The sequence below is a fragment of the Cydia strobilella genome, chromosome 2, assembly GCF_947568885.1.
Source record: "Cydia strobilella chromosome 2, ilCydStro3.1, whole genome shotgun sequence".
Classification (NCBI taxonomy): Eukaryota; Metazoa; Arthropoda; class Insecta; order Lepidoptera; family Tortricidae; genus Cydia; species Cydia strobilella.
Genome location: NC_086042.1, coordinates 29,220,414 through 29,240,842, shown reverse-complemented (window position 1 = coordinate 29,240,842; position 20,429 = coordinate 29,220,414). Strand labels below are relative to the sequence as shown.

The following is a 20,429-nucleotide window of genomic DNA, read 5'->3' as shown; positions in this document are numbered from 1 at the left end:
GGAGGTAGGCCCTAGAGTAACGTCTCTTGTCCAATATAGTTAAGATAAGAGTGACAGAGATAGCACTACTGCTTCTAGCCACTCCGAGCTGGGCCCGGCGCACTCGCATCTCAGCGCGTGTTCGCCTTTCGGCCTCATGTACCTGGACTTGCTGGTCAAGCTGTTTGGTTCAGCGTCGGACTATCCGGAGCCTGCCCTGGTGGACGGAGGACCCGGTAGACTATTAAATTTAAGAAATTAAAATCCCCCTACGCTATTAAATAACAAAAAAATAATATTTTATTGCAAAAATACCTTACATCATTTAGGAAAAGAGCTGATACTCTTGTATCTTTACCACTTAGTGCGGTGGGACCATGGTAGAAATAAATTACCCGTAGACCCACTGGCGGATACTGTTTAGAACGGTTCATCATCATCATATCATGTCAGCCGATAGACGTCCACTGCTGGACATAGGCCTCCCCCAAGGCTCGCCACTCCGACCGATCCTGTGCCGCTCGCAACCACCGAATTCCCGCGACCTTCACCAGGTCGTCGCTCCAGAACGGTTGCTCTAGGACAACGGGTAAAAAAACCGGCCAAGTGCGAGTCCCGTTTTTAATTTTTTTGTCAGTTTTTGATAAAAATTGTTACTTTTAAAGGCGCCTTATTCTGGTTGGAATAAACACGAAGTTTTGGGACCAAAAAAAAATTTATGAAAACCCATTAAATTACGGAAAATACCATACGTTTTCCGTAACTCAATGGAAGATTTTGTAGGACATACAGTGAAATTGAGCTTATGTTGTACAGAATAAGGAATTTTATCATAGTCTGAGAAAAATGAAAAAATATCAACAAAATAAAATATGCTTTACATTGGACATTTCATACAATATTTATTTATATTTTTATTTTGGTTGTCTTTCAGAAACTTACGATTTCATCGTGGTGGGAGCTGGGGCTGCAGGATGCGTTGTCGCGAACAGGCTCTCTGCTGTCAAGGAATTTAAGGTACCTAATACATGAACATTTGTGACGTTCTCAATCAAAAGGTACCACTTTGTCGCTTACAACAAAGACGACATTTGCTATATACAAAGTGCCAACATAGCGATAAACGTCATCGTCAAAGAAGTTTTTCTTCAAACGCGCGTAAAGATTAATTAACTGAAGCTCTTTCAATTCATCCACTTTCACCCTCCACCACTCGACTTCCACTTTCTTGTCATTTCCACTCGGCCGTAGTTTGAAATTTTGGTATGGGACTCTAAAAATCTAAAAAAATCGTTCACGTTTCTCTTAAAATATAATAATATAAACAGGAATAGATGTCATAATCATAATCATAATCATTTATTTGCACATAAAAAGGGTTTTACATAGATATTATACAAGTTCTAGCCTTTTTAGCTGCATATATTAAAGAAACACTGAAAAAGCCCTCCAGTGGTGAGGTGAAGGGCGGATTCGAACCGGCGTCTTTAGCTATCGCGGCTAACGCCATGAGCCCCCTAGGCCACCTCGCCACGGCGGAACCTGTCCCAATTTCTCGACTATATGCCATCTTAGTAAGACTAGGCGTCTGAATAATTGATACAAATAATTTGATTTGTTTCCAAAGTTGTGTAACAATATTTTTTCCCAATTTCAGGTGCTACTCCTAGAAGTTGGTCCCGAGGAGCCCGATATAACACAAGTGGTCGGCCTGACCGGGGCGCTGGCGAACTCTAACGTGGACTGGCAGTACAAGACCATGCCCAGCAACTTGGCATGTCTGGCCTTCCCAGACCGCCGTTGCAGATGGCCAAGGTTAGTCTTAAACACTCCAAGTACGTACTATTATAGTTAAATCGCGTTACGAATAAAAATCATCATCGTACGCTGGCTAGCCACGCCCGTAACCAATAAAAACGTTCCCGATTAGAAAGCATGTCTTCAACTTAATTTTAACTTAAACTTCAATCAAGTATTTTCAAAGCAAATAGGCTGAAAGACGGACAGACGGACGAGTGATAAGGGTTTTGTTTTTTTTGAGGTACGGAGCCCTAAAAATAGGATACCTATTGTTCGGGCGATTTTCCGCAACTCGACGACTGGCGCCTATTTTGCGTGATATGGGGGGTGGGCTAGTCCTGCCAGCCCAGCTCCTCGAGGAATCCTATCAAACTTTTGATGTTGAGTAGGACCTCGGGGAGGTCTCTCTGGGATCCGAGATGTTTTGCCCTGTATGGGGCCACTCCGCTGCATTCCAGCACCACGTGAGAGGCTGTTTCTTCTGTCTCCATGCATAGGGGACTGTCTGTGACACCTGTTATAAAAAGATGTTTGTTAAATAGTATATGACCTGTTATGACACTGGTAGGATACCTATTTTGAATAGTTTTTGATAGCATCTAAAAGCACTGTTGTCCTTTCAGGGGTAAAGTGATGGGTGGCTCGAGCTCCATCAACTGGATGGTGTACGTCCGAGGGAATCAGCTGGATTACGACGGGTGGGCGCGGCGCGGGAACCCGGGCTGGAGTTACCAAGAGGTCAGATAAAGATTTAGATCAAAGACAAATCACAACAATCACAAACATGTACAAACAATAAAAGAAACATAACATTAAGTGCGCATCACGAAATGGACCTTCCTCAGTATAATGCTAACTATGAAACCAGCGCTGTTCTTCCATAGGACCCATTCGGTGATGTCATGACAGATAAAACAAAATTTAAATTTCGCAGAGAAATATGGACTCTGAGGAAATGCCTTAGTGGCTCAAAAATTACCTTTCACAACGAAATGTTTGTGTATTGAGCGGAATAGACGAAAATAATGAAATAATTCAATACAGGTTATCACACAAAATTAATGAGCCAGGTGTACCACAAGGCAGTGTATTAGGCCTGCTGCTAATTTTACTATATTTTAGTAACCAAAGATAGTTTTATTTGCAGATAATATTTCAATCGGACTTTCCAATGTAACGACAATAATGATAATGCTTTTATGAATAATATAAATCTTACTATTGACTATGTGTAATTGGTTGGAAGACAATGATTTGTTAGTAAATATAAAAAAGAACAAAATACATTCAGTTCTGCAATATACGAACACAAACTCCAATGTTATATATTAAATGTAAAGATGAAATTTGACCCTCATTGTAATTTGAAATAAGTATCATATAGACAACATTTGCACTAAATTAGAAAAAAATACATACGCTTTAAGACGATTAAACCGGTTTGCTGGTGAAAAAGGCCCTTACCATGGTTATGTTGCATCTCAGTTACGGTACAGTCTAATAATGGGGTAATACGATCAATAAAGCAAGTGTTCTTAGTCCAAAATAAATGTGTGACAGCCATATGTGGTTGGACGCCTGGAATCATGTAGGCCATTCTATAAAAAAACCTTTTGACTGTCACTGGACTATACATTTTGTAAGTCACAAAATTTCATGTCATTTATATGTTACAACGGTTAGGAATAACAAAGATCCTACAAAAGTGAGTAAACCCATTCTTACCGCCCTTAATTAATGATGTACTATTATTTCTGCTCCCCAGGTATTACCATTTTTCAAGAAAGCCGAAAACAACTTGAATATAGAAGCGCTTGATCGAAAATACCACGGCGTCAACGGGCCGCAGCCTGTATCCCGGTTCCCCTACGTAGACGATCCCTCCATCATGGTCACAGAAGCCTTCATCGAGAGAGGGGTGCCGCTGAGCGACGTCAACGATGGCATTCAGTTCGGAACAGAGCAAAGCCAAGCCACCTCCAAGGAGGGCCAGAAGGCTTCCACCAACTGGGCGTACATCAGGCCTATCAGATTTAAGAGGCGTAACCTAACCATTAGAACAGAAGCCTATGTTATCAGAATACTTTTTGATGAAAATAAGAGAGCTACTGGTGTAAAATACATCAAAAACGGTCAGGCATACACAGCTTATGCAACTAAAGAAGTCATAGTCAGCGGTGGAGTTATTAATTCTCCTCAACTATTGATGCTTTCTGGAATCGGACCCAGAGAGCATTTAGAAGATCTGCGTATACCAGTGATTGCCGATTTACCGGTCGGGGAAAATCTTCATGATCACGTAACTTTCAACGCTCTTGTTGTCGCGTTGCCAAATAAAACCGCTACCACCGTCAGCCAGCAAACGATTGTTGAAGATACAATTCAATATAAGCAGATGAAAGTGAAAAGAGGTCCATTGTCAGGCAACGGTCCGACAAACAGTTTATCTATGTGGCTGACTAACCCTAACTTGCCGGCTCCAGATATGCAAATGCAACCAAACAATATTCTCTGGCAAGAATACATAAGAGAACCTGCTGCCGCGAATGATGTGACTATCTTCCCGTCAGCGTTTTATAATGGACTCATGCCCAGGGTTATGAACAATGTTCCAAAAAGCAGAGGTAGATTACTCCTTAACGCGAGTGATCCTCATGGTCACCCTTTGATATGGTCTGGTTATTATAGTGATCCGGCCGATTTGGAATTATTAATTAAAGGAGTAAGACAGTGTCTGGATATAGAAAACACCAAAGCTTTTAAATCTAGAGGTGCTTACTTTGTTAGGACTCCTCTGCCGGCGTGCAGGCACTTTACCTGGGGTACAGACGAGTACTTCGAGTGTTTGGCGAGGTCTTATACGACTAGTGCTTATCATCCTGTGGGGACTTGTAAGATGGGTCCCTCGGACGATCCTACGGCGGTTATTGACCCCAGACTTAGGGTGTATGGGGTGTCGCGGTTGCGAGTGATTGACGCGTCTATTATGCCACAAGTAGTTCGGGGTAACACGAATGCTGCGTCAATTATGATTGGAGAGCGAGGAGTGGCTTTCGTGTTGGAAGAATGGGTACCTGGTTATAAACCTTTTAATGATGATGAGGATGATCATGAAGATCATCACAATCATCATTATCATCATGAGCATCATCATCATGAAGGTCATTATCATCATCATCGCCCGGGATGTTAAGTACCGACTAGTCGGGAAAGCTGACAATTGGCGTCTTTTGTAACCGCCGACTGTTTGGCAAAAAAACGCATAATTATAGTCGGCATGTATGATAGCAAATCATAAAAGAAAGAAATAAAAGTTGTGGCATTATCAGGGGGGTGTCACTGCGCAGTTTAGGTATATTTGGCCGGCGCACCGCCCGGGCAGGTGTATGGCAGTGGGCTGCCGCTCGCGCAAAATTGAAAATACGCAATGGCTTCGAAACCTAAATCGCGATCTAATCTGTATAAAAGATAATGTTCTGTTTACGGATGTCTGAATAAACGGAAGAACAAGGAAGCAGAAAAAACATTTTTTTTTTAATTCCGGACTATATTGACCGACATATTTTCAAAGGAATAAGTACTTCTGTGGCATACCTACTTCCGTGAGAATCAGACATACTATCTCCGGCTAAAAATTTTATGTTTACGTTTGTAATTCCTACATATTTATCTTAAAAATAATAAATCAGTAGGTATAGGTACAAAAACTTGCCAAGTGACAACCCCGTGCCGACACTCGCAGCTCGGTCATAAAACTGCGGCGCGCAAAGAAGATTCACGGTTCGTGCGCGGTTATAAGTTTCAATTTTGCTTGCAGGCGGCGAGTGTAGGTATAATTTTGTACCTAAATCTGGCTTTTGTGAAGGAGTGAATTTTCTGTACGGTAGTACTATTAGTTATTCTGTGGCATTATCTATGAAAAGGGACCTTATTGTTGATGGCGTTAATAATTGCGGAAGCGCCATTGACGTAAATTTAAGGTTTTATATTTGATCATTTGTTATGTAAGCATCATCAAGCACTTTTGATCATATCTTCATATGAAATTCCTGTGTAATCTAAGAGTATGTCCAGTATGTGGTACACACACACACACACACACACACACACACACACACACACACACACACACACACACACACACACACACACACACACACACACACACACACACACACACACACACACACACACACACACACACACACACACATACATACATACATACACTCACGAATAGGTACGCACATAAAATAATGTACCTATCATGTGTTTCTTTAATTATTTAAATGTTACCATCTAAATAGCTAATTTTACATTTGTTAATTAGTGAATCTAGCTTATTCTGAAATATGTTTTGTCTAAGTACATCCTTTTTTTTCCTTAATTGGTTTATTTATTATGTCTGTATTGCTTTAAATGACCATTATTAAAGATACCATTATATCCTACACTAATTGAGCAACAGGTTGGAATGACATAGAAATATTTTTCTAGCAATTACCTACCATGGAATTCCGCAAAGTAAGATATACATCAGTACCTAACAAAGTAACAGTTATCAATTAGTAGCATTTTGCCTGCGGGCCTATGACGATGTGACACTCACAGTCTCACAAGGATAACATAAAAAGAAAATCCACAGATATGTAGTGTCACCTACAGGTGTCAATACTAATATTATAAATGCGAAAGTCTGTCTGTCTGCCTGTGTGTTACCTCTTCACGCTTAAACCGCTGAACCGATTTAGTTGAAATTTGGCATAGAGATTGTTTGAGTCCCCGAGAAGGACATAGGATAGTTTTTATCCTGAAAATGAAAGCGGGCTGGAATTGAGATAATTAATGAAGTGCCTGATAATTTGTGTAAACAATTAAGCATATGCATATGTTGAAATTGAATGATTGCTATTAGACTTTTATCCAGGCGCTATTCTGCTCTAGCTGCGGTTACTTAGTCCACGCAGATGAAGTCGCGGGCAAAAGCTAGTAATAAATGGAATTAAATAATGTATGTAATTTAATAATGTGTTTAATTTTATGATGGAATTTAATAATGTGTTAATTGAATTATTTAATCCTTATATTTAATTAAATTTTAATGTTATAAGTATACGAACTGAATAATGATTGACATGTTTTTTTTTAAATATTATGAATAAATGTCTATGTCTATGTCTAAATAAATATTTGGGGACAATTTTACTCAGACCGACCTAGCCCCTAGCCCTAAACTAAGCAAAGCTTGTCAAACAGTCGCCTTCAAATATATCCGAGAGGCCAAGATGCTCAGAAATATCTGAACAATACGCGATATAATCCGTTTTCATAGTTTTATTTCATATATACTACAGTTTTAGGGATTTTAGGAACTTTCAGAATGACCTAAGTATTATGATTATTAAGTAGCAAGGTTACCCGTTCCTTTAATAGTGAATCCTGCTTAGCGTTACTACAGTTTATGCGCTGTCGCGGCTGCGCACGCGCCTAAAAACACTCCTCCCGCTGACATATCCAGGTAATACGACCATAAAGAGTTCTTTAAATTAGGAACTTAGGTAGATGTAAGAGATTAAATACAACCTACATTATGTAGCGAAAATTCATACTTAAATATAATCTTTATACACTGTATAAAATGTGACATGTAATTTATATTATTAATAAATATTATGATTATAATTTCAATAGAAATACAATCGAAATATTAGTTGAAATTGTTTATTTGGTGAAAAAAAAACCTTTAATGGCTCCATGGCACAGCGTAGTCTAAGGGACGCAGCTATGCGGTGGAATGAGATAGCAATATCACTTGCTCCCTCTAACGCATAAATGCGTCCCTTGGACTGGCCTACACTGGGGGGTCCCTTTGTTTGACATAATTATTGAAAGTCATAATGTAGATTGTCATATTATCATTAGTCATAATTCTGAAACTGTTAACTTTTCAGGATTTTCCTCGGGTTATCCTATAGATAGGTTAGGTTAGGTTAGGTTTGTTTTATGGCAATCCTGAAAAGTTACGCGCTTCTGAGAAAAACCAAATTATGACTAACGAAAATGTGGACAAACTATTATGACTTGAAACTTTATGGGAAACAATAGACCCGTAGTCTGATTCGTTACTTTGATGCAGACCGTACTCCTATCCTGAAAAACGTCACAAATTACTTTTAAATATGTGTCGTTTTCAAGCAAAATGTACCACATTGTCGCTTGCCATAAGGACGCTATGACAGGATTTTCGTATGAAGATACAAGCAATTTTCGTCCTTATGGTAAGCGACAATGTGGTACCTTTTGATTGAAAACGTCACATATTTTCATACTTCTAGAACGATGGTGAATGTGTGGCAGCCGCCTAACTTGTACGAGTTGTGCCCGGCGTACACGAATCTCACCGCGTGTACCCCTTTTGCGTTGATGTACCTCGACCTGTTGGTGAAGTTGTTTGGTTCAGCACCGGACCATGCACCTGCCCCAAATGATGGAGGTAGGCTTTATTTTATGGTGTACTAATACGACTAATGTGTTGCAGATTTTTGAAGTGAAAACTTCTTTAGCGGCGCTGTGCACTTTTTGTGATGGGGAAAAAGCTGGAAAAAATTAACTCGCGATAGATTTGGAGTCACGTGACCGACTGATTGAAAATTCATAAGACGAACACGTGACCTGATCGAAATTATGGATGGAAGTTAATTTTTCTGAGAGATTTTAAACTTTTTAATGTTTAACAAATTGTTATAGTTCTGAAGTGTAATTTTTTTTATCTTAATATAAATTGTTATGTTTGTGTACAAATTGTATTGTTGTGTGTGTGTGTGGAATGATTAGGGAATAATTTTGCACGAATTGCTTTAATTATCAGTATAAAAGTACTATCATTTATGTGGTAAAATACAATATTCAAGTTTTCACTTCTGCAGGCACTCCCGGAGTGCAACCCGTTGTTTCTTTCTGACGCGTGTCACGCGTGCGTTATCGTTGAAGCTCCTCGTTATGGAGTGAAAAATGTCGAGCATTCTTCGACTTATACGTGAGTTACCAGTTTATGCCAGTGTCTCTCGGAAGTTTTGTTTAAAAAAAATTTTTAGCGGACATTAAATTATTTCACGGTTTAGACTCACTTGTTTTAGTCACTCGCTCGACATGTTTCGGAGAGCCTAGGTCTCCTTTCTCAAGCACTAATAGTGCGAGCAGCGTTCACGACGACGTTGTGTTGCCTACAAGTGACTTTAAAACGTGAAATTATTTAATGTTAGCATGTCTCACAACAGCTTAAATTCGATTCTTAGCGGAGCTCGATAACATTTGGAGTGTTTAAAAATTCAAGGACAACTTCAAAGTGAATTTTCTATAGATTTACATAAACTGTATAATCTAATGACATTTAAAACATAGTTCTTTATCTAGTCACATTAAGATTTTTTTTTCTCGTTTCAGAAACCTACGATTTTATCGTGGTAGGAGCTGGCGCAGCGGGATGCGTGGTCGCGAATAGGCTCAGCGCAATCAAAGAGTGGAGGGTAGGTACGAGAACGAATAGCTGCCAGAAAAGTAGGTTAGGTTAGAATTGTAACCCCCTACAAAAAAGAACAGCTGCCAGAAAAGTAAATCAGGTTAGGTTAGAACTGCGACCTCATACAAAACGAACGGATGCCTAAAAGTAGGTTAGGTTAGGTTAAAACTGCGAGCTCTTACAAAAACGAACAACTGCCAGAATAATTTTTAAGAAAAAAAAACCGACTTCAATGGGGGATGCCGCTGAAAGTTCACTTATTGTTGATGGTGCACTCTTAGATTCCAGACAATGAAATGAAAAAGACAGCATCTTTTGCCTAATAATGTAGAAAAGGAGGTAAAACCACCCACTTTTCTAGTAGCATTTCGTTTCTGTAAGGGTCGCAGTTCTAACCTTTTTTTTTTGTTAGGAGGGAAAAATGCATTACGCATACCACCCGGGTGCGGGGGGTGACCCGAGTGGTTATGTGGGACTCCCGTCTAGGCTAATGAGGCCCACGGTGTACCCACTAAAAAAAAACCCCCATATGCCGCCTCGCCGCCCTATTGGTGGGGTTACAGGAACGCTTGCGCTTGTCATCTGCGACCCCACCGGCGGCAGCCGCCCACGAGCGTGGCTCCTTCGCGGATGCCCGAAGGCCCTTCACGCTAGGCGCGCCAGATGGTAAGACACGCCTTCCTCCTCGGCTTCCATTCTGTATTGTAGCGGACCCCCCCGAGCGCGCCACAAGGAAGCCACGGGCGCCAGGAATTTCCCCGGCGCCCGGCGACAGATCAGGTCTATGGTTCTGCCGCAAAACCACAACTCGGCTGCAGAGGACAGGGAGAACGGCACAACGTAACACCGACACTCCTCTTGTTCTGCAGCCCCACCAACGCCGCTACAGCGGAACGGCCCCGCCAAGTTCGCAGGGGATAGGGAGAGTGGCGCATCGAAATACCATCACTCCTCTTCCCCTGCGATCCCACCTCGGCCGCCGAAGATAGGGAGAACGGCTTACCGCAATACCGACACTCCTCTTCCTCGACGGTCCACCTTCGGCGCATCACAAGCGGGCTTAACCAGCCCACTTGGAGCGTCCTCCTCGGGCCAGCCCGCGACCCAAACGGGTCACGAAATGGCCCCATCTCAGCATGTTGCTGGCGTCAGCGCTGATCTTCCATAATCTCATGATAATGAGAGGGCTATCGTTTTTTTGCTCACCAGTTGGCGCCTCTGTTGATGGTGGTCCAAAAGACTAAAGAACAGCTGTCAGTCATTGAAGTGACAAGTGACATTTGACATTTCGAACTATGGAAAAGACCACCATCTACACTAGCGCCCCTACCGGCGAATTCATACGCGTTAGCCCTCATTATGATCTTTTTGATTGAAATATTGCCAATTATTACCCTCTTCTAACGTCACCGATAATCGCATGCGATTTGCTTTGCATTGCGGCATTTCATACATACATACATACATACATATAATCACGCCTATTTCCCGGAGGGGTAGGCAGAGACCACGGATTTCCACTTGCTACGATCCTGACATACCTCTTTCGCTTCCTTCACTTTCATAACATTCCTCATACACGCTCGCCGGTTTAGGGTGCTCTTGACCTGGCCTTTCTTCAGGATTTCCCCGATCTGATCAGAGAAAGTCCGCCGAGGTCTGCCCCTTCCAACTCCCGTTTCTACCTCTCCCTTATATACTCTCTTTGTTAGCCTCCTTTCACTCATTCTTTCCAAGTGTCCAAACCATCTCAACATACCTTTCTCAATTTTTGTCACTACATCTTCGCTCAGTCCACACTTTTCCCTTATCACACTGTTCCTAATTCTATCTTGTAATCTCACCCCACATACACTTCTCAACGCTCTCATTTCCACTGCATTGACTTGGCTTTGATGCCTCTTCTGCCATACCCAACTTTCGCTACCATACATAAGTGTAGGCACCAGCACCCCTCTATGCACAGCCAACCGTGCCTTTTGCGACACCTTCTGGCTGCTCATAAAAGCGTTAAGTGCCCCATTCACGCGATTTCCAGCACTCACTCTCCTTTCAATATCTTTATCATGCTTACCGTCCCTAGTGAATAATGTTCCCAGATACACAAACTCTTTCACTTGTTCTACTCTTTCTTGACCAATCAAAATTTCACAGTTTGTCATATATTCCTCCTTTTCAAATACCATAACTTTCGTCTTACTTACATTTATTTTCATTCCTTTCCTTTCAAAAGATCCATGCATTCTAGTTACCATCTCCTGCAACTCTTCACCCGATGACGCTAGCAATACCAGGTCATCAGCGTAAAGAAGACATTTGACGGGTAACCCACTCATTCTCAGCCCACACTCATCATTTCTCAAATCATGCAAACTACTGTCCATGAACAGATTAAACAGCCACGGTGACGCTACACATCCCTGCCTAACACCCTTTTCGATGCTAAACCACTCAGTGTACAACCCGTTTACTCTCACACAAGCACTGGAATCCTCATAGAGCGATTTCAGTGCCTGAATGAGACGGCCGCTCAATCCATACACCGACAGTACCGACCAAAGTTCATTCCTCACCACTCTGTCATAAGCCTTTTCCAAATCCACGAAAGCGCAATAGACCTTCTGACCTTTGGCCACATACTTTTCGGCTATGCATCGCAAGGAAAAGACTTGATCCGTACATCCCATACCCTTTCGGAATCCCGCTTGTGCATCCCATACTTTTTCATCGGTTTCTTTCACTACTCTCTCAATCAATATCTTTGCATACAATTTGCCGACGACGCTGAGTAAGCTAATGCCTCTGTAGTTTTTGCAATCCAGTTGTGATCCCTTTCCTTTGTAAAGAGGTACAATGACGGCCTTGCACCAGTCCCTGGGCACTTGACCGGTTCTGAAGCACATATTGAAAAGGCGGTACAACTGACTTGCTACAATGCCTTGTCCAGCTTTCAGCATCTCGACAGAAACTCTATCATACCCTGCAGCCTTCCCTGATTTCATTCCTTTCAACGCTTTCACAATTTCATCCATGCTAATACTATCTTCGTTCTCCGACACGTTTTCAATGCTTTCATTCAACTCCAAAATTGACGTGCTTGCCTTCTCTTTATCAAACAAACTTTCAAAATACTCTTTCCATCTTTCTAAGATGCATTCTTCCTCATTCACTAATCTTCCATTCTTGTCTTTTATTGACTTTAGCTCAGAATTCTGGGTGTTACCCCTGGCTAAACGAACGGACTTCCAGAAAAACTTTATATTTGTTTGGAAATCTTGAGAGAGCCTTTCTTCCATTTTATCTTTCTGTTCGTCTTTCTTTCTGTCTACTAATTCCTTTACTAACACTTTCATTCTTCTATAATCCTTTTTCGCTTTTTTTTCATCGATCGATTTAATTCGTTGCTCCTTCTAAGCCAGCATACCTAAAATCGCATGCTATTCGTTGAAAGGTGTGTAGAAGCCTTAATCAGTAATAACTCAATAAAAAGAATACCATACATAGTACAAAATTACCAGTCGAAATCTTAATTAGTGTTAACACCTTGTGAATTCAACGCACGCATAATCACACGAAATAATTGGTCAAGAGTATCTAATTAATATTTGTTTCTTAAATGGTTCCGTAGAGGGATTATTAATTTTTGTTCTTGCCCATTTAAAAAAAAATCATCAAGGAGTACCTATATATAGGTGATTTTACTTATAAGAATGTAATCTTTTCATATTTTTTGGTAAATTATAGTAAATATTAATTGTTAAAAAAGTATATTTCTGTCATTTATTATGTGAAATTATATAAATGCCAAAGTATCAAAAAAAAAAAAAACTAGAAACTAAAATCCGTTCTGAGCCATGCCGGGTCCAAAGGTCCCCATAACACTAGCAGCGTTACCCCGCTGTATGGCGATGGAGACCTGTTGGACGAGCCAAAGTATCTGTTACATTTTCACGCTTACACCGACAAACCGATTTAGATGAAAGATATACTTACTTACGCGGCGTCTTACGTAAGCGAACAACTCGCGAAAGCGAAGCGAAGTGACGCGGCGCGGCGCGGCTGGCCCACGGCATTCGCGTTCGCAACGAGATCGCCCACGTAGGACACATACTTACACTTAACACTTACGTAAGACGCACCGTAAGGGTTCCTTGCTTCGACTACGGAACCCATAAACAGTTTCATATACACTAGACTTACATTGACCGGGATATACACTGTGATTACCTTTTGTATTATTCATGAGCTCCCGATATTAACCGTGAATCATTCAAAACTCTAGTTTCATATACAGGTTAACAAAATCATCCTGGGCTAATATATATATATGTCGCACATGTCTGGCATACTGTGAAACTCTGGTTGTCACTTGAAATTGTTTTGTTGTCTGTCATTTCTTGTATATACCTTTAATCTTTTTCATTAATTTGTATAGTACATTAGTTTTACTGTAACGCTGTACAAATTTTGTATGTAACAATAAATAAATAAATAAATAACCCTGTATTAGTTCCGAAACATAAATAACTATAATGAACAGAACAGCCATTTTCTCGCAACCTAGTTTGCTCGCTCATTACCGCAACCTTGTTATGTGTAACGGATAGAAAATACATAATTACTGTATGTATCTAGGTATCTACAAGGTTTGGTACACATAGCTTTAAACAACAACAACTTACCTGACATAGCTTGAAACAACTGAGCGTCGGAAACCCAATTTGACTCGAGAAAGTGAAATGTGACATGACTGCCATATAGTTATACAGATGTAAGTAGTACCAAAGATAGATATAACTCCGTAATAGATGGATACAGTCTAAGGAAAAAACGTGCCTAGAAAATCAAGAAAATTTGATTCTCGTTCAGAGGGCGCTACTAGTTTTGGCCTACAGTCGTATAGATGGCGTTGACGGTTTCGTTTGTTATTTAACAATTTTAACGCATATCAGTGAAAGAACATTGGTCAAAATCATAAAAATAATTAATGCAAATTAAAAAAATCATTTATCTATATTTAAATACATTCTATCGTATTTTTATAAATCTTCATTTTTAGTTTTAAAGTGTGTCGACAGATGGCAGTGAATTTACTGGGGTTACAAAATTTACTATGACAGTACCGCTCTAGTATAAGTTACTCTATGGTAGTACTTTACCACCTTATTTTCACGGAAACGTACGAACATGCCATGCTATTTCAGTTAGTGTCAGTACTCTCAGTACAAAAAGTTTTATATATTTTTTATATTATATTGTCTTCGGTTACCGCGATAGTTACTCATGAAATAAAACTACGAAAACGGATTATATCGCGTATATTGAATTTATAATACATCCCGACGTTGACCACGAACGCTGTAAAGGGTTCGAAACGTCGGGATGGGGATCCGTTTTCATAGTTTTATTTTATTTTTATATTTTTAACTTAGTTACTTTTTGTCCCATAGCTCTTAAGCTATGGGACATATTTTTGAGTATGATGACTGCATCCATATTTTTACACTTGACTGCCCAGTTTACTTTTTTACATTTAGGTATTTATATTACTTATAACGAACTAAAATATAATAAATATAATAATTATAAATTCAATAATCGCGGTATAATCCGTTTTCATAGTTTTATTTTATTTTTATATTTTTAACTTAGTTACTTTTTGTCCCATAGCTCTTAAGCTATGGGACATATTTTTGAGTATGATGACTGCATCCATATTTTTACACTTGACTGCCCAGTTTACTTTTTTACATTTAGGTATTTATATTACTTATAACGAACTAAATCATTGTGTCATCTACCTGAGGTCTCAGAGACCGCTACATGTTATGGGACCTGAAATATGTATTTTAACGTAGCTGAAAGGTGTTTAAAAAAATAAGTACCATTTATACAGTTTGAGGGATATAATAGCGCCCATGCGCGGTCTCACAGACCGCTGACGGCCATTTTTAGTTACAAAATCTAAGTTCAGATATGTGTTATCTGAACGCGTCGATGGCATGGCCTGCACTGAAGGGGGCCCCGGGGAAAGGTTGCCCGAGGTAAGTGCTGGCCTTGAATGATTACCAATTTTATAAAATGAATAGTCTGAGAGACCGCACGTAGGTGGTTAAGGGTTAATATAATTTGATTAAAATATAACGATTGTAAGTTTTTCCCATACATTCAGGTGCTACTCCTAGAAGCTGGTCCAGAAGAACCTGATATAACATCGGTGCCAGGGCTGTCCACAGCACTGTTGAATTCCAACATCGATTGGCAGTACAAGACCATGCCCAGCCCCGTCGCCTGCTTGGCCTCCGAGAACCATCAGTGCAGATGGCCGAGGTTAGCCCTCTCATACTCTTCTGTTACTACAGAACGAGACAGAAGAACCTGATATCACATCGGTGCTGGCGCTCTCAACAGTGCTTCTCAACTACAACATAGCCTGGCAGTACATGACCATGCCCAACTCCGTAGCCTGCCTGGCCTCCGAGAACCAACAGTGCAGATATGGCCGAGGTTAGCCCTCTCATACTCTTATGTTACTACAGAACGAGACAGAAGAACCTGATATCACATCGGTGCTGGCGCTCTCAACAGCGCTCCTCAACTACAACATAGCCTGGCAGTACATGACCATGCCCAACTCCGTAGCCTGCCTGGCCTTTGAGAACCAACAGTGCAGATGGCCGAGGTCAGACTTCTCATACTCTTGTGTTACTATAGAACGAGACAGAAGAACATAAGATAACATCGGCGCCGGCGCTCTCAACAGCGCTCCTGAATTCCAACATCGATTGGCAGTACAAGACCCCTACCTGGCCGAGGTTTCTATCTCATACTTCTCCTATAAGCTAGTCAAGATTCCTAGATAACTTCGGTGAACAGTCATGAACCGCCTTCCAGGAAAAGATGTGCCCAACCAAGTCAGTTGGTTTTTCAGTCGATTTTCTTCTTTCCTTTCCCATTCACATTTACTCTTTACATGATTTCCATCCCTCCGATTCCCTTGCTAGGATCATGCTCCAGCTGGATGCTGGAAAACTGGATGGGTTATAAAATACCCTTTTAGAACGCACTGTAGATTATAATTCTGGACGACTATTAAAAACGACTAACATACTGGTATCTGTTTCAGGGGTAAAATGATGGGCGGCTCGAGCTCCATTAACTCGTTCGTGTACATCCGCGGGAACAGACTGGACTACGACGGCTGGGCGCGGCGCGGGAACACAGGATGGAGTTACGAAGAGGTTAGAACACACACACACAACTTGTTTACAAATTACAAACACATACTATTTTGTTAAAAAATATCGTGCATGACATCATTGCCCACACAAATCTGTTCATCAGTATTGCGTAGATGATTCAGGATACTTTAAGAGAACTTATCATCTGTTTCTGCCAAAAAACACACTTAGTTGTGGTCGACTGTATTGTTTATCATCTGCATTATAATTCTATTTGAAGTAAGTTAAATTGACTCTTAAGATTTCATTATCAAGTGAGGATACAAAAAATGATTTCACTTACCCCTTGAATTATGGCATTTTTTTTCTGTTACTCAGGTATTACCATATTTCAAGAAATCTGAAAGGAACCTGAATATAGAAGGGCTAAATCGAATATACCACGGCGTCAAAGGAGAACAGGCCGTATCCCGATTCCCCTACGTGGACGACCCTTCCATTATGATAACCGAGGCCTTCGCCGAGAGGGGGCTGCCGCTGAATGACTACAACGCCGCCATTCAATACGGAACCATGCAGGCTCAAGCCATCTCTGAGGAGGGTCAGAGAGCTTCCACCAACAGGGAATTCATCAGGCCCATCAGATATAAGAGGCATAACCTAAGTATCAGAACAGAAGCAGAAGTTATCAAAATATTTTTTGATGAAAATAAAAGAGCTTCAGGTGTTCAATACATAAAAGACGGTCAGATATACACAGCCTATGCGACTAAAGAAGTCATAGTGAGTGGCGGATCTATAAATTCTCCACAACTACTAATGCTTTCTGGAATCGGACCTAGAGAGCATTTAGAAGATCTGCATATACCAGTGATTGCGGATTTACCAGTCGGGGAAAATCTTCATGATCACGTTACTTTTAACGGTATTATCGTAGCATTGCCAAATGATACCGCTACTACTGTCAACCAGGATGAGCTTATTCAGAATGTCTATGACTACAAGGAAATGAAAGTCAAAAAAGGCCCCCTGTCTGGAAATGGTCCAGTCAACAGTGTGTCTTTTTATGTAACACAATCCGGCTTGCCGGCTCCCGACATCCAAGTACAGGTAGACAGCGTAAACTGGGAAGAATATATAAGAGAACCGACTGTTTATGATGGTTTAACTATCTTTCCGACTGCGTTCTATGATGGAGTTATTCCTAGAGTCATGAACCTTGTTCCGAAGAGTAGAGGTCGGTTGCTTCTCAACGCTACTGATCCTTACGGACATCCATTGATTTGGTCTGGTTATTTGACTGATCCGCGCGATGTAGAAGTGCTAGTGAGGGGTGTGAAAGAGGTTTTGTCTTTGGAAAGTAGTTATGCTTTTAGATCCAGAGGTGCTCACTTCGTTAGAACCCCTCTGCCAGCATGCCAGCACTTCTGTTGGGGGACTGACACGTACTTTAAGTGTTTGGCGAGGTATTATACGTCAGGTCCTTACCATCCTGTGGGGTCTTGTAAAATGGGTCCAGCGGACGATCCTACAGCGGTGGTAGACCCCAGGTTGAGGGTGTATGGTGTATCAGGGCTAAGAGTAATCGATGCCTCCATAATGCCGCAAGTGATTAGAGGCAATACGAATGCTCCGTCGATTATGATTGGGGAACGAGGAGTAGCTTTTATTTTGGAAGATTGGAAACATAACTATAAGCGGAATGAGTATTGAAATAGATACTTTACAGGCGACGGTAGCGATGGGGAAATTTTCAGATTCTTCACGCACACTACCTCACTTTACTGGGACAGGTCAGTGACCCGTCATGTTTTTTTTTAAATAGCAATTTTCGTTTTGTATTAACCACTGGCCTCCTTTGAGGAACAGAAACTGTGAAAGCGTTCCATGGAAAGAAGAAAGAGAAACAATACATTTATTCTTGCTTTCCTTGTCTGTTCATATTATACATACATGACGTATCTAAATGTTAATAATCTAATTTTTTTTTTTTTTATAATTATTGCTTTGTCGAGATACGCGTTTTGTAAAATTATACCGAATAAAACCAGATGTCATTAAGTCAGATGTAAAATTTTATTTTATTTACTACTCTATATGGTTTATCATAAGGCGCAAAATCAATTCAATGTGAATTTAAATAAATAAAGTCTCGGCATCTGCAGGGCGGAAATTTAATTTTGGCGGATAAAAAAAAATAAGTATATAAACTGGAAACGTGTTGGCTGTTGTACCTAATATCTTTACTGATTTGCTTTTATGTGGTATATTCGCTGTTCCGTACTCAATATTACTAAGACTCCAATGTCCGTATGTCTGTCACAAGGCTGTATCTCATGAACCGTGATAGCTAGACAGTTGAAATTTTCACAGATGATATAATTCTGTTGCCGCTATAACAACAAATACTAAAAACAGAATAATATACCTATAAATATTTAAGTGGGGGCTCTCATACAACAAACGTGATTTGTTTGCCGTTTTTCGCGTAATGGTACGGAACCCTTCGTGCCCGAGTCCGACTTGCTCTTGGCTGGTCTTTTTTTACCATTGGTCTTTGATTGAGATGTCGTTTTTAACAGTTTCACCTCCGTTTTCAAAATATATGATATGATATGATTTATTTATCTCACTAGGTATATATAATTTCACTCTTAAGAAAAATAATTAATGCAAAAAAGTAAAACTAAATTATAACAAATACAATATTACCCCCCACTGATTATCCCCCGGACCAAATGTGCCATAAATCTATAAATGTCTATGACGGCAGCCGTTAAACAGTGTCAGCCGGTTTGAGAACTTCTAACATTCAAGTTTAGATCTGGAGCTTACTCTGTCAGTTGTCTACTAACGAATTACTGGGTTATTTGCAGTTTTTTTAATTTCACTTAAAATTGCACATGGTAAATTCTAAGGAATTTATACTAATATGGTTTTAAATTGCAACTTCCGTCAACAGTTTAGGGTGTGAGACGTACGAGTATCAATCAATATTTGTGCCATTTTCAACCGAAAGGGTACTTATTGTCGGTTGTCAATAAGGCTAGGTAATTTCCATATCGACTTGATTTGAAATCAACCTTATCGACAACCGACAATGTGAGTTTTTGTTGAAAAGGTCACATTTATTTCATTAACAGAATTACATACATATAAAGATGTCCTATATCTTTTTTCCCTTTGTTAGCCAGATCACATAAACATCAATATATCTCCAATAAGCTTCTTAAAATATCTTCATCCGTAAAATCAAACGCAGTAAAGAACAAAACAGGGATAAACCCCCGTCTACAGTGACGGAGATCAGTTGAGGATCTCGTAAATTCTTCACCCGGGGCTGAATATACTATACTCTATACTTGCGGTGCTTTCGACTGTAAATAGATATGGGATTTCGTTTTTCGCTTACATTTTGACGCATAACCTCGAACAGCGAAAAAGTCGTCGTTCGGTTCGGCTCGCATCGGCTGGCATTGACTGCGTCCAGACTGCAGAAAACGTCAAATTTAATATAAATTTCTTAACAAAATTATATTTTTGAATGTCACCTTTAATTTAATCAGTTTCCTCGTCCAATTTGTATGTTGTAGAAATACACACGGTCACACTTGGTCACACGCTCGTCTAATTCGTGCCCGTGTGACCCATGTCGGATATATCCCGTGTGGCAGGTGTGGGAGCGGACAGCTGACGACCTATATTTTATTTATGGCTCGAATCCGGCCCGATAGGGATGCGACTGCGGGACGGACTTTTTTAATATCGATAAACCAAAACATTGTTTTAATTGTAAAATGTGGTACACACGGCCACACTTGGTCACACGCTCGTCTAATTCGTTTCCGTGTTGGATATATCCCGTGCAGGTGTGGGAGCGGACAGCTGACGTCCTATATTTTATTTGTAAGCTCGAATCCGGCCGGAATCCGGCATCCCTGCGACTGCGT

The 20,429-nt window shown here is 40.5% G+C and overlaps 2 protein-coding genes across 2 annotated transcripts in view; both read left to right on the top strand.

The window, feature by feature from the left end:
* Positions 1 to 15,810, top strand: part of LOC134755304 (glucose dehydrogenase [FAD, quinone]-like) — a 28,894-nt gene extending 13,084 nt beyond the window's left edge. Inside the window, exons 4-11 of the mRNA XM_063691788.1 lie at positions 914 to 996; positions 1,637 to 1,794; positions 2,403 to 2,517; positions 3,545 to 4,849; positions 8,137 to 8,272; positions 9,223 to 9,305; positions 15,471 to 15,596; positions 15,661 to 15,810. Of these exons, the coding sequence (XP_063547858.1) occupies positions 914 to 996; positions 1,637 to 1,794; positions 2,403 to 2,517; positions 3,545 to 4,849; positions 8,137 to 8,272; positions 9,223 to 9,305; positions 15,471 to 15,596; positions 15,661 to 15,810 (2,156 nt within the window). The remainder of the gene's footprint in view (positions 1 to 913; positions 997 to 1,636; positions 1,795 to 2,402; positions 2,518 to 3,544; positions 4,850 to 8,136; positions 8,273 to 9,222; positions 9,306 to 15,470; positions 15,597 to 15,660) is intronic.
* Positions 15,811 to 15,819: 9 nt separating this feature from the next.
* LOC134754845 (glucose dehydrogenase [FAD, quinone]-like) lies at positions 15,820 to 18,197 on the top strand. The gene is made up of 3 exons (XM_063691289.1): positions 15,820 to 15,980; positions 16,425 to 16,539; positions 16,858 to 18,197. Exons 1-3 carry the CDS (start codon positions 15,826 to 15,828, stop codon positions 18,190 to 18,192), a joined length of 1,605 nt encoding a protein of 534 aa, XP_063547359.1. The 5' UTR covers positions 15,820 to 15,825; the 3' UTR covers positions 18,193 to 18,197.
* The last annotated feature ends 2,232 nt before the right edge of the window (positions 18,198 to 20,429 follow it).